This window comes from Rhinatrema bivittatum, chromosome 14, assembly GCF_901001135.1.
Source record: "Rhinatrema bivittatum chromosome 14, aRhiBiv1.1, whole genome shotgun sequence".
Lineage (NCBI taxonomy): Eukaryota > Metazoa > Chordata > Amphibia > Gymnophiona > Rhinatrematidae > Rhinatrema > Rhinatrema bivittatum.
In genome coordinates, this window is record NC_042628.1 from 2,462,511 (window position 1) to 2,477,566 (window position 15,056).

General features: G+C 43.8%; 1 protein-coding gene across 6 annotated transcripts in view; it reads left to right on the forward strand.

Moving 5' to 3' along the window:
• The window catches only part of LOC115075660 (caskin-1-like), a 177,969-nt gene that overhangs the window by 134,771 nt on the left and 28,142 nt on the right, over positions 1-15,056 (forward strand). For all 6 annotated transcript variants that reach the window (XR_003852568.1, XM_029576237.1, XM_029576238.1 and 3 more), the window contains 2 exons: positions 1,042-1,159; positions 9,281-9,388. Coding sequence is in view for 5 of the 6 variants with exons in the window: in XM_029576237.1 (XP_029432097.1) it covers positions 1,042-1,159; positions 9,281-9,388 (226 nt within the window). In the remaining variant the exon portion in view is untranslated. The remainder of the gene's footprint in view (positions 1-1,041; positions 1,160-9,280; positions 9,389-15,056) is intronic.

The window sequence follows — 15,056 nt, forward strand, 5'->3', positions numbered from 1 at the left end:
CCCGGGCACTCTCCACACCTGCCCCAGGGAGCTGCCCTGGTGTAACACAGAGACCCGGGCACTCTCCACACCTGCCCCAAGGAGCTGCCCTGCTGTAACACAGAGCCCCGGGCACTCTCCACACCTGCCCCAGGGAGCTGCCCTGGTGTAACACAGAGCCCCGGGCACTCTCCACATCTGCCCCAGGGAGCCTGCCCTGGTGTAACACAGAGCCCCGGGCACTCTCCACACCTGCCCCAGGGAGCTGCCCTGGTGTAACACAGAGCCCCGGGCACTCTCCACACCTGCCCCAGGGAGCTGCCCTGGTGTAACACAGAGCCCCGGGCACTCTCCACACCTGCCCCCAGGGAGCTGCCCTGCTGTAACACAGAGCCCCGGGCACTCTCCACACCTGCCCCCAGGGAGCTGCCCTGCTGTAACACAGAGCCCCGGGCACTCTCCACACCTGCCCCAGGGAGCCTGCCCTGGTGTAACACAGAGCCCCGGGCACTCTCCACACCTGCCCCAGGGAGCTGCCCTGCTGTAACACAGAGCCCCGGGCACTCTCCACACCTGCCCCAGGGAGCTGCCCTGCTGTAACACAGAGCCCTGGGCACTCTCCACACCTGCCCCAGGGAGCTGCCCTGCTGTAACACAGAGCCCCGGGCACTCTCCACACCTGCCCCAGGGAGCTGCCCTGGTGTAACACAGAGCCCCGGGCACTCTCCACACCTGCCTCCAGGGAGCTGCCCTGGTGTAACACAGAGCCCCGGGCACTCTCCACACCTGCCCCAGGGAGCTGCCCTGGTGTAACACAGAGCCCCGGGCACTCTCCACACCTGCCCCAGGGAGCTGCCCTGGTGTAACACAGAGCCCCGGGCATTCTCCACACCTGCCTCCAGGGAGCCTGCCCCCCTGTAACATTTAGCCTCATGAATCTGCTCCCCGAGCAGTTGCAGACCTGAGAGTCTGCAGGCGTCAGGTTCTCCAGTGAGGCACATTAGGTAAATAATGATTATTCCTGTTGGGTATTGCAGTGAAATCTTGTTATTTTCTCGGCAGGTGCTGGAGCAGCATCCAGATGGCAGGTGGAAAGGCTGTATCCATGACAACAGGACCGGCAATGACCGCGTGGGCTACTTTCCTTCCAACTTAGTGGAAGCCATAAGCAAGAGGACAGGCAAAGCCCCCTTTATTCTTTTAGTGGCATCTTCGGTGGTGAAACTGCTTTGTGCACACTTTACCCCCTTGTGTTCAGCAGTCTCTGTGCCCACAGGATGCAAAGCTTGGAAGAAGCTGCATCTGAAAATGTTCATTTACTTTCTACCTCCCTCTGCCGGGACAGAAGAAATCCTGCAGACGGGAAGTGGATACTGCAAGTGCAGGCCTGAAATTACATTCCAGCTTCACTGTTCTCTGCTGAAATACTTACACTCGTGACTCGTGATTCTATTCACTGATTACCCAATTTCCACAAAATGTAAACAGCAGCGTCTCTATTTATTGCTTAAATGCACTACCATGGTAATTGCACTGTAGGGTCACTGCTTAAATCCCCTGTACATCCAGGATAATTACACTATAGAGTCACTATTTGCTACCTGAATACCCTGCGCGTCCAGGATAATTACACTATAGAGTCACTATTTGCTACCTGAATACCCTGCGCGTCCAGGATAATTACACTATAGAGTCACTATTTGCTACCTAAATACCCTGTACATCCAGGATAATTACACTATAGAGTCACTATTTGCTACCTGAATACCCTGCACATCCAGGATAATTACACTATAGAGTCACTATTTGCTACCTGAATACCCTGCACATCCAGGATAATTACACTATAGAGTCACTATTTGCTACCTGAATACCCTGCACATCCAGGATAATTACACTATAGAGTCACTATTTGCTACCTGAATACCCTGCACATCCAGGATAATTACACTATAGAGTCACTATTTGCTACCTGAATACCCTGCACATCCAGGATAATTACACTATAGAGTCACTATTTGCTACCTGAATACCCTGCGCGTCCAGGATAATTACACTATAGAGTCACTATTTGCTACCTGAATACCCTGTGCGTCCACAATAATTACTCTTTGGATTCACAACTCACTGCCTAAATCCCCTGCACTTCCACGGTAATTGCACTCTCGACTAACAGGCCGATACAGTAAAGTTCGCGGGAGAGCGAGCGAGCGTCTGCTCTCCCGGCGCGTGCACAGGCCACTCTCCTGTGCGCGTGATTCACTAAAAAAAATATTCAAATTAGGGCCCGCGGTAAAAAGAGGCGCTAGGGTCAGTAGCGCATCCCTAGCGCCTCTTTTCGGACTGGAGCGGCGGCTGTCAGTGAGTTTGAAAGCTGACGCTCAATTTTGCTGGCGTCTGTTCTCAAACCCGCTGACAGCCACAGGTTTGGAAACCGGACGCCGGCAAAATTGAGCGTCCTGTTTTCAACCCGCGAACTGCGGGCCGATTTAAAAATTTTTTTTTTTAATTATTTTTTACTTTGGGACCTCCGACTTAATGTCGCCATGATATTAAGTCGGAGGGTGCACAGAAAAGCAGTTTTTACTGCTTTTCTGTGCACTTCCCCGGCGCCGGCAGAAATTAACGCCTTCCTTTGCGTAGATGCGCTATTACCCCTTACTGAATAAGGGGTAAAGCTAGCGAGTCGAACGCACGTGCAACCGCGGGTTGTACTGTATCGGCCTGTAAATTAGTAGAGAAAAAGGAAGTGGAACTGTGGAGGAGGGGAGCGGAGCTTGGCAGGACCAGGGGTCTCTCACACCCAAATCAAAGCTGTGTGCCTGCCTTTGTCTCAGGGTAATTTTCTGATCTTCTCTGCTTCTACCAAGGGCTGGCATCCAAAAATAATCCATGCAATTACTGGACCTGCTCTGTTTCCTCATACGCTGCCAGCTCTGCTCCACTTTCTTGGGCCCCAGAAAAAAGCTGACAGAACACCATTTTGGGTTGTTCTCCTAGAAATTCAGCCCTCAGTAGTGGACACAAGAAGGGGTTGAATTATCCTAAGTCTGAAAGTTATGAGCAGCAGTGCCATTCATCAAGGCCAGGGTTGAAGCTTTGACAATTGTTACTAGTGCTAATTCGAACCGTTTTTTGAGTCTGCTCTTTGCTTTGCAGAGTCTGCTTCAGTATTGCCACCTTCCCCTTATGTTCCCTGCAATACGGGCAGGGGGGGTGCTGGATTCAGGAGAAGATTGGTTGTGCTCCAGGCTCATTCCCTCCACTTCTCTTCCCTGCAGGCTGCCTGGAGGGAGGGACTGGAGTAGAACACTCCTACTGCTCTGCCTCTGAAGCTTATAAAGAAGTGCTGGATCTGCGTTCCAGGCCATTCCACTACAAATTAAGCCCTGAATACACTAGACTCACTATTCACTGCTTAAATATCCTGCACTTCCACCATAATTACACTATAGTCACTATTCACTGTTTAAATATCCTGCACTTCCACCATTATTACACTATAGATTCACTATTCACTGCTTAAATATCCTGCACTTCCACCATTATTACACTATAGATTCACTATTCACTGCTTAAATATCCTGCACTTCCACCATTATTACACTATAGAGTCACTATTCACTGCTTAAATATCCTGCACTTCCACCATTATTACACTATAGATTTACTATTCATTGCTTAAATATCCTGCACTTCCACCATTATTACACTATAGATTTACTATTCACTGCTTAAATATCCTGCACTTCCACCATTATTATATAGATTCACTATTCACTGCTTAAATATCCTGCACTTCCACCATTATTACACTATAGAGTCACTAATCACTGCTTAAATATCCTGCACTTCCACCATTATTATATAGATTCACTATTCACTGCTTAAATATCCTGCACTTCCACCATTATTACACTATAGAGTCACTAATCACTGCTTAAATATCCTGCACTTCCACCATTATTAAACTATAGTCACTAATCACTGCTTAAATATCCTGCACTTCCACCATTTTTACACTATAAATTCACTATTCACTGCTTAAATATCCTGCACTTCCACCATTATTATATAGATTCACTATTCACTGCTTAAATATCCTGCACTTCCACCATTATTATATAGATTCACTATTCACTGCTTAAATATCCTGCACTTCCACCATAATTACACTATAGTCACTAATCACTGCTTAAATATCCTGCACTTCCACCATAATTACACTATAGAGTCACTATTCACTGCTTAAATATCCTGCACTTCCACCATAATTACACTATAGAGTCACTAATCACTGCTTAAATATCCTGCACTTCCACCATTATTACACTATAGAGTCACTAATCACTGCTTAAATATCCTGCACTTCCACCATAATTACACTATAGAGTCACTAATCACTGCTTAAATATCCTGCACTTCCACCATTATTACACTATAGATTCACTATTCACTGCTTAAATATCCTGCACTTCCACCATTATTACACTATAGATTTACTATTCATTGCTTAAATATCCTGCACTTCCACCATTATTACACTATAGATTTACTATTCACTGCTTAAATATCCTGCACTTCCACCATTATTACACTATAGATTTACTATTCACTGCTTAAATATCCTGCACTTCCACCATTATTATATAGATTCACTATTCACTGTTTAAATATCCTGCACTTCCACCATTATTACACTATAGAGTCACTAATCACTGCTTAAATATCCTGCACTTCCACCATTATTACACTATAGAGTCACTAATCACTGCTTAAATATCCTGCACTTCCACCATTATTACACTATAGAGTCACTAATCACTGCTTAAATATCCTGCACTTCCACCATTATTACACTATAGAGTCACTAATCACTGCTTAAATATCCTGCACTTCCACCATTATTACACTATAGAGTCACTAATCACTGCTTAAATATCCTGCACTTCCACCATTATTACACTATAGATTTACTATTCATTGCTTAAATATCCTGCACTTCCACCATTATTACACTATAGATTTACTATTCACTGCTTAAATATCCTGCATTTCCACCATTATTATATAGATTCACTATTCACTGTTTAAATATCCTGCACTTCCACCATTATTACACTATAGAGTCACTAATCACTGCTTAAATATCCTGCACTTCCACCATTATTACACTATAGAGTCACTAATCACTGCTTAAATATCCTGCACTTCCACCATTATTATATAGATTCACTATTCACTGCTTAAATATCCTGCACTTCCACCATTATTACACTATAGAGTCACTAATCACTGCTTAAATATCCTGCACTTCCACCATTATTACACTATAGAGTCACTAATCACTGCTTAAATATCCTGCACTTCCACCATTATTACACTATAGAGTCACTAATCACTGCTTAAATATCCTGCACTTTCACCATTATTATATAGATTCACTATTCACTGCTTAAATATCCTGCACTTCCACCATTATTACACTATAGAGTCACTAATCACTGCTTAAATATCCTGCACTTCCACCATTATTACACTATAGAGTCACTAATCACTGCTTAAATATCCTGCACTTCCACCATTATTACACTATAGAGTCACTAATCACTGCTTAAATATCCTGCACTTCCACCATTATTACACTATAGATTTACTATTCATTGCTTAAATATCCTGCACTTCCACCATTATTACACTATAGATTTACTATTCACTGCTTAAATATCCTGCACTTCCACCATTATTACACTATAGATTTACTATTCACTGCTTAAATATCCTGCACTTCCACCATTATTATATAGATTCACTATTCACTGTTTAAATATCCTGCACTTCCACCATTATTACACTATAGAGTCACTAATCACTGCTTAAATATCCTGCACTTCCACCATTATTACACTATAGAGTCACTAATCACTGCTTAAATATCCTGCACTTCCACCATTATTACACTATAGAGTCACTAATCACTGCTTAAATATCCTGCACTTCCACCATTATTATATAGATTCACTATTCACTGTTTAAATATCCTGCACTTCCACCATTATTACACTATAGAGTCACTAATCACTGCTTAAATATCCTGCACTTCCACCATTATTACACTATAGAGTCACTAATCACTGCTTAAATATCCTGCACTTCCACCATAATTACACTATAGAGTCACTAATCACTGCTTAAATATCCTGCACTTCCACCATTATTACACTATAGATTCACTATTCACTGCTTAAATATCCTGCACTTCCACCATTATTACACTATAGATTTACTATTCATTGCTTAAATATCCTGCACTTCCACCATTATTACACTATAGATTTACTATTCACTGCTTAAATATCCTGCACTTCCACCATTATTATATAGATTCACTATTCACTGTTTAAATATCCTGCACTTCCACCATTATTACACTATAGAGTCACTAATCACTGCTTAAATATCCTGCACTTCCACCATTATTACACTATAGAGTCACTAATCACTGCTTAAATATCCTGCACGTCCACCATTATTACACTATAGAGTCACTAATCACTGCTTAAATATCCTGCACTTCCACCATTATTACACTATAGAGTCACTAATCACTGCTTAAATATCCTGCACTTCCACCATTATTACACTATAGATTTACTATTCATTGCTTAAATATCCTGCACTTCCACCATTATTACACTATAGATTTACTATTCACTGCTTAAATATCCTGCACTTCCACCATTATTACACTATAGATTTACTATTCACTGCTTAAATATCCTGCACTTCCACCATTATTATATAGATTCACTATTCACTGTTTAAATATCCTGCACTTCCACCATTATTACACTATAGAGTCACTAATCACTGCTTAAATATCCTGCACTTCCACCATTATTACACTATAGAGTCACTAATCACTGCTTAAATATCCTGCACTTCCACCATTATTACACTATAGAGTCACTAATCACTGCTTAAATATCCTGCACTTCCACCATTATTACACTATAGAGTCACTAATCACTGCTTAAATATCCTGCACTTCCACCATTATTACACTATAGAGTCACTAATCACTGCTTAAATATCCTGCACTTCCACCATAATTACACTATAGAGTCACTAATCACTGCTTAAATATCCTGCACTTCCACCATTATTACACTATAGAGTCACTAATCACTGCTTAAATATCCTGCACTTCCACCATTATTACACTATAGAGTCACTAGCTGGATTGCGTGCTGCTCCTGCTTTGGTTCCTGCCTTGCCCAATCCAGCTCGTTCTGCCTTTGACCTTCCTTCATCCCAGTTCTTCTCCAGTGTATTCGGTACTGACCTCTCCTTTGGATCCGGACTCTTCTCTTGCCGACCGCCTGCCACAGTCCTCAGCTCCGAACTCTGTGTACATCCTGCATGCCACCTGCCTTGACCTCTGGCTTGCTCCTGATCATTGTCAACTGCAGCCTGCCCTGACCTTGGCCTTGCCCCGGACCCTGTCTTCCTAGATGCCCTATGGGACTCTCGTTTATGTTCAGCCGGCCGCTGGAGCCCAAAGGCTCAACCTGCAGGGAACGGGACTGGTATAGGTGTAGCTCCGGTCTAGTCTCAGTCCAGGGTGCATTTGCCAGCTGACAGAATGGGCCAAGTGACTTGGCCTACTAGGCTGAATCAACCATGCCGCAGCACAAGGATCCCCTATCTTAATAGTTTGATTTTTGTCAAACAAAACATTTGCTATTGTGGCTGAAATGTACATTTTCTAACTCATCTGTTGGGCGACTATTATTCCAGAAGTCTTATGGCAAATCTGAAATGGGCAACAATGCTTTTTGTAGACAGCACTGCTTTCTTCCATGAGCACTGATCCTATTGAGTTCTTTCCTGATGGTTGATGCATAAACCCTCGCATCAGCTGCAGCGAAAGAGGCTCGTAGGTCTTCAGATGTTAGTCTGAGGTTCTTTGTGACTTCCTGGATAATTTTCTGGTTTTGGGGTCATCTTGGCAGGACAATGATTGTAATCTTTTCCATTTATAGACTGTTGGTTTGATAGTGGGTGAATGGGGTCCCAAAGGTTTAGAAATGGCCTTGTAAATCTATCCAGACAGACAAGCAAAAACGTCCTTTTGTCCAGTCATTGTGGCAACCTGCACAGGCCAGAGGCCACACGCCAGGGCTCTTTCTGGAACTCTGCAGTCACGGGCCCAGGTGTTGACGTTGCGTGATTACCCAAGACCTCCTCCATTCCAGGGGCCGTGACTGCTGCGTCCTCAGCATTCCCAGCCACAGCCGACCCAGGGAGCGGGGACCTTCTGCGTGGTGGTGCACAGATCTGTCACTAAACCACTGGACCGGCCCTGTGTGAAGGTTCTTGATCATTTGTCTTGCAGCAAGGCTTTGTAGGGTTTGGATATTGGGTCCTTTGATGGAGTGTTCCTATGTAATCATTTTTTGTTTGTGTCCCTCCCCTCCAGGCAGCCTGCAGGGAAGAGAAGTGGAGGGAATGAGCCTGGAGCACAGCCAATCTTCTCCTGAATCCAGCCCCCACCCCTGTATTGCAGGGAACATAAGGGGAAGGTGGCAATACCGAAGCAGACTCTGCAAAGCAAAGAGCAGACTAAAAAAAACCAAAAAAAAAAACCAGTTCGAATTAACACGAGTAACAATTGTCAAGGCTTCAACCCTGGCCTTGATGAATGGCTCTGCTGCTCATAACTTTCAGACTTAGGATAATTCAACAGGAAGCAATCACAAGGACATCAGGTGTGTGTGACAGCAGCAGGAAGTGATCACACAGAGCCAAGGTTTTAGTTAATTTATATACCTGGGTAAAAGGCCTCTTTGAATACTGCCCACAAGATGCCTGAATTTACCTGATTATATTCCTGGGGGCAGGGTTAGACCGGGAGAAGCAAAAATGTGCAGAGTTTCACATTTTCAGAACCATCTGCATTGTTTTGGCTGGAAAATGTACCCTGAGAAAATGCAGGAGCAAATCGGTGCCTGCAGAGTCTTGAAAATGTGACCCTATATGCACAAGGTGCCATGAGGTCAGGGCTGAAGGTTCAAGGTCATTTTCAGGCTTCACCTTCCCTTACACAGCTCCATAAAGGTTCTGGTTGCACTTGCTCCTTCTGTAACACCTCTGCTGCCTAAAAAAGCGTGAGCATGTGGGATTGGCTTCTGTGATTCTTGAGGAAACGATTGCCAGAGCTCTGGGTAGGGGCAGGGGTGGCAGTCCTGTCGCTGTTCCACGTTTGCACTCAGCTTGTCTCTCTTTGTTTCTCCTAAAGGGTCCCGAGGCTCAGACTCAAGTCCTTCTCATCTCTCTCCAGCACAAGTCTCCACCACCAGTATCGCTCCTGCTGAAGAGATCTGGGTGCTTCGGAAACCGTATGCAGGTATGGCTAAGGAGGAAGGTGGTAAGTTTGCCTGTGACTGGCAGAATGGAGCTAATCCCCTACCATAGCCATCACCAACGCCTTCCCAGAGACAAAACACTACAATACAGTGCTCACGCATATTATCGGACCCACAAAAGGGCTGGAATAGTACAGCTTTAAAACTTTTACTAATTCAACCCTATTGTGTCTGTAAAATAGAGCAATGGCTGATGGCTACTGGTGGCTGCATATACTGGATGTGACATCCTAAATGATTTCCCAGCACACATGCTGCATATACTGGATGTGACATCCTAAATGATTTCCCAGCACACAAGCTACATATACTGGATGTGACATCCTAAATGATTTCCCAGCACACATGCTGCATATACTGGATGTGACATCCTAAATGATTTCCCAGCACACATGCTGCATATACTGGATGTGACATCCTAAATGATTTCCCAGCACACATGCTGCATATACTGGATGTGACATCCTAAATGATTTCCCAGCACACATGCTGCATATACTGGATGTGACATCCTAAATGATTTCCCAGCACACATGCTGCATATACTGGATGTGACATCCTAAATGATTTCCCAGCACACATGCTGCATATACTGGATGTGACATGTACATCTTAAGGACCACCTGTTGATAAAGCCCAGAAGCTGATGACTCAGTGGTGTACTTGATTGACATTTTTAAACTTGTCATACTGATAGATTATGAAATATTGTACCATTCGATATAGGATTTATCCAGGAATGATGCCTGATCCTGCTTAAATCATCCATGCAATGAATGTCCCATATACTATTTCAGATTCAAATCTCTCTCCCCCCCCCCCAGAACATTGGTTAGTAGGTAGTAGCCCCAGAATGAAGGCTTCAGCTAGAACTCTGTGTGTTTCTTATCTAGTGACTTCTTGCACACTGAAGGTGACAGACGTTTAATGCCACTCTGGGCAGAGATAATCCCCATGTATTATGCACAAGAAACAATGCTTGAGATGCTGCAAAGCATTATTTTCAGACACCTGGTTTTAGTTTTCTCGGTTCATTGTTATTTTGCCAACTCTGAAGAAAATACTACAAACTCAGTTTTAGCAGAGAGAGAGAACCAGAAAGCCCTTTCAGGCTGATACTGAGCTCACCGTTTAACCCAGCTTGGATGTGCATTTTGAATGAGCGTCCCTAACCCCTTGTACTTGTCCATAACACTCATCCAAAGACCCCCCTGAAACGAATAGCGCTCATCACAGGCAAATGCATATTGATGAGTCATTTTCCCAGATACTGTAAAAAAAATAAATAAAAAAACAAGTGCCCCTGATCCGCACATTTTACGCTCAGAACTCAACGCTTTTCTGTACATCCTCTGACTTAATACTGTGGCGATATTAAGTTACAGGAACCAAAGATAAAAAAAGAGAAGTGTGCCAGCGGGTCAGCTTAGCTCAGTTTCATGAGCGTCCTTTTTTCCTAAGCCCTGGCTACGCTCAGCTTACTCGTAAAATTGAGCCTCCGTTTTTCTAAGCCGCTGACAGCCACCTCTCCTGCGCCACGCTGTCGTCCCTAGCACCTCCTTGTAGCACGACTCCTCAGCTGCCCAGGAGCGGGGGCTGTGTGCGCGTTGAAAGGGCGGGCACCAAAAACGGATGCACTTTGTTTAGCGGGTCCCTATTGTATCGGCCCGAATGTGTGAAGGGAGCTTCTCACGCTGGAAGTCTTAGAGCAAACCATGATTGAGCAGGGGTGAGGAGGATCCTGCTGCTCCCCGAAGGCTCACTGACCTGAATGATTCCCGCTCTCTTCCGCACTGTGCATGCAGTTCTAGCTCACATTAGTCTATCAGTGCAGTGTGGCTCTAATACAGCTTCTCATCAGATTTTTAGAAAATAAATAAGCCAGAAAAAAAGGTTTCTCGTTAAAAGCACAGAGACTCACCCTAATACGAGGCAACAACTGAAGCCATCCAAGGCTGTGTGAAGTGTCCTGCTGGCTGGTTTCGTGTACATCACAGAAGCCAAAGACTGGATGAACGTGGAGTCACACCTTCCCTGTCACTGTAACCTTTTAGCTGTGCTGGGGCAGTATGTGTGTAAGTGTGAAGCTGGCACTGCTGCCGCCTGGGCTGTACCTGTCCTAAGCTGGGGCAGTATGTGTGTAAGTGTGAAGCTGGCACTGCTGCCGCCTGGGCTGTACCTGTCCTAAGCTGGGGCAGTATGTGTGTAAGTGTGAAGCTCGCACTGCTGCCGCCTGGGCTGTACGTGCCTGTCCTGTGGTGGTGCAATGTGTGTGTGTAGATAGGTAGGTTGCATTGCTGTTACTTGTGCTTTGCCTGTCCTGTGGTGGGCAGTATGTGTGTGGCAAGGTGGGAAGTGTGCACTGCTGTTGGTTACTTCAGGAGGGAGGTTATTGAAGCCAAATTTAGGGTTTTAGGTAGAAAGCTGAAATTCAGAACCTAGCATTCAGAAATGCTCCCTGTTCCATGTGCAGGTCCCCAGAGTCAGTAAGAGCTCCAGAGTCTCAATGTGCAGATGAGACAATGGTGCAGGGAAGAGGGTTTTAGGTGTGTAAGGAACTGGGAAACTTTTGGGTAAAGGGGTGGCCTTTTCCAAAAGGATGGGCCCCACCATAACCTAAGTGGGACCAGGCTGCAGGCACTAACCTTTAAAGAGGAGATAGCGCAGCTTCTAAACTAGATGATGGGGAAAGCTGACAGTCGCTCAGCAGCGCATGGTTCAGAATGATGCATCTTTGAAGGATACGAAGAGAACAGGGAAATCAGGGCATCCCAGTAGAGAGGCTGCAATAAATGCCAAAAGGGACCTGGTGTCTGTAAGTAAACTGCAGAAAGATTCTAAATTACCCCATCAAGTAATGAGGAGGTTGTTAACACAAACAAGAAACATACTTTGAAATGTCTGCATGCAAATCTAGAAGTCTAAAAAAATAAGATGGGAGAGTTAGAGTGCATAGCACTGGATGAAGAGGGAGATATAACTGGTGGAAGGAGGATAACCAATGGGACTCTGTGATACCAGGGTAAAAATGAGATTTAAATGACAGGATGGATCAAATTGTGGGAGGGGTGGCACTGTATGTTACAGAGCATTGAGTCAAACAGGATAAAAGCTCTGCAGGAAACAAAATGCAATGTTGAATCTTTATGGATAGAAATTCCAGGTGAACAAGGGAATAAAAAGTAGTGAAAGTGTATTACTGTCCACCTGGCCAGAATGAACTAACAGAGAACGAAATGCTAAAATAAATTAGGGAAGTGAACAAACTCAGCAGCAGAGTAATAATGGGAGATTTCAATAATCCCAGTACTGACGAGGTGAACGTCACATCAGGACATGCTGGAGAGGTAACGTTCCCAGATTAAATAAATGGAGCAGCTGGACAAGAACCAACAAGAGGGGAAACTACTTTAGACCCAGTCCTTAGAGGAGCAAAGGATTTGGTGCGAGAGGTAACAGTGTTAGAGCCACTTGGCAATAGTGATCACAACATGATCAAATTTGGCATAATAAATAGAGGGAGGGCAAAAGAGAAATCTACTGCGACAGCATTTAACTTTCAAAAAAGTGCCTATGCTAAAATGAAGAAAATGGTTAGGGAAAAACTGAAAGGAGCAGCTGCAAAGGTTAAGAGTTTAGCTCAGGCATGGACGGTGTTTGGCAATTCCATCTTGGAAGCCCAGAGCAGATGTATTCCATGCATTAGAAAAGGTGGAAGGAAGGCTAAATGACTACTGGCATGGCTGAAAGGTGAGATGAGAGAGGCTACAATATCTAAAAGAACATCTTCCAAGAAATGGAAAAGGGATCAAATGAAAAAAACAGGAAACAGCATAAGCAGCACTGGCAAGTCAGATGCAAAACATTGATAAGGAAGTCTAAGAGAGAATTTAAAAAGTAACTTGCCATAGAAGCAAAACACTCATAAACGTTTTCAGGTACATTCGAGGTAAAAATCCTGCAAGGGAGTCAGTTGGACCATTAGATGATCAAGGTTAAAAGAGGCACTTAGGCATGACAATTCCATACCAGAGAGACTAAAATAATTTTTGCTTTAGTATTCATTGAGGAAGATGTAAGAGATATAGCCATGCCAGAAATTATATTCAAAGTTGATGATTTAGAAGAGCTGAAACAAATCAGTGAACCTGGAAGCCATACTAGGGCAAATTGACAAACTAAAGAGTAGCAAATCACCTGGACCAGATGGTATACATCCCAAAGTGCTGAAAGAACTGGGAAATGAAATTGCGGACCTGCTATGGGAAATTTGTAAACTATCAGTAACATCATCTATGGTACCTGAAGACTGGAGGGTTGCCAGTGTAACACCAATTTTTAAAAAGGGATCAAGGACTGATCCAAGAAACTACAGACCAGTGAGTCTGATGTCTGTGCCAGGCAAAAGAGTAGAAACTATCATAAAGAACAAAATTGCTGAACATATAGATAAGCCTAGTTTAATGGGACAAAGCCAACATGGGTTTAGCCAAGGGAAGTCTTGCCGCACTAATTTGCTACATTTTTTTGAAGGCATACATAAACGTGGATAAAGGTGAGCCGGTCGATATAGTGTTTCTGGGTTTCTTGTAAGCATCTGACAAAGACAATCACGAGAGACTTCTTAGGAAATTAAAAAGTCATGGGATAGGGGGCAGTGTCCTATTGTGGATTGCCAACTGGTTAAAAGATAGAAAACAGAGAGTAGGGCTAAATGGTAAATTTTCCCAATGGAGAAAGGTGAATAGTGGAGTCCCCCAGGGATCTGTTCTAGGAATGATGCTTTTTAATATATTTATAATCGACCTGGAAATGGGAACCACAAGTGAGCTGATCAAATTTGCAGATGTCACAGAAAGCTGACAAATCGCAAGAGGATTGTGAGAAATTGTGAGAGGATCTTGCAACACTGGGAGACTGGGCATCCAAATGGAAAACGAAATGTAATGTGCACAAGTGCAAAGTGATGCACTTAGGGAAGAGAAACCCAAATTATAGCTGCACAATGTGAGGTTCCACATTGGGAGTCACCACTCAGGAAAAGGATCCAGGTGTCAGCATTGATAATGCAGTGAAATCCTCAGCTCAGTGTGCGGCAGCAGCCAAGAAAGCAAATAGAAAGCTGGGGATTATCAGTAAAGGAATGGAGAATAAAACTGATAATATCACAATGCCTCTGTATCCTCCATGGTGCAACCTCATCTCGAGTATTGTGTGCAGTTCTGGTCACCACATCTCAAAAAAGATATAACAGAATTAGAAAAGGTGCAGAGAAGGGCGACCAAGATGATAAAGGGGATGGAACAGCTCCCCTATGAGGAAATGCTAAAGAGGTTAGGACTCTTCAGCTTGGAGAAGAGACGGCTGAGGGGAAATATGATAGAGGGCTATAAAATAATGAGTGGAATGGAACGAGCAAATGTTAATCGATTGTTTACTCTTTTGAAAAGTACAAAGACCAGGGGACACACAATGAAGTTACTGGGTAATACATTTAAAACTAATAAGAGCAAAATTTTTTTTTTTTTACTTAACGCATAATTAAGCTCTGCAATTCTTTGCCAGAGGATGTGGTGAAAGCTATTAGTGTAGCTGCATTTAAAAAAAAGTTTGGACAAGTTCCTGGAGGAAAAGTACATTAACCATTAT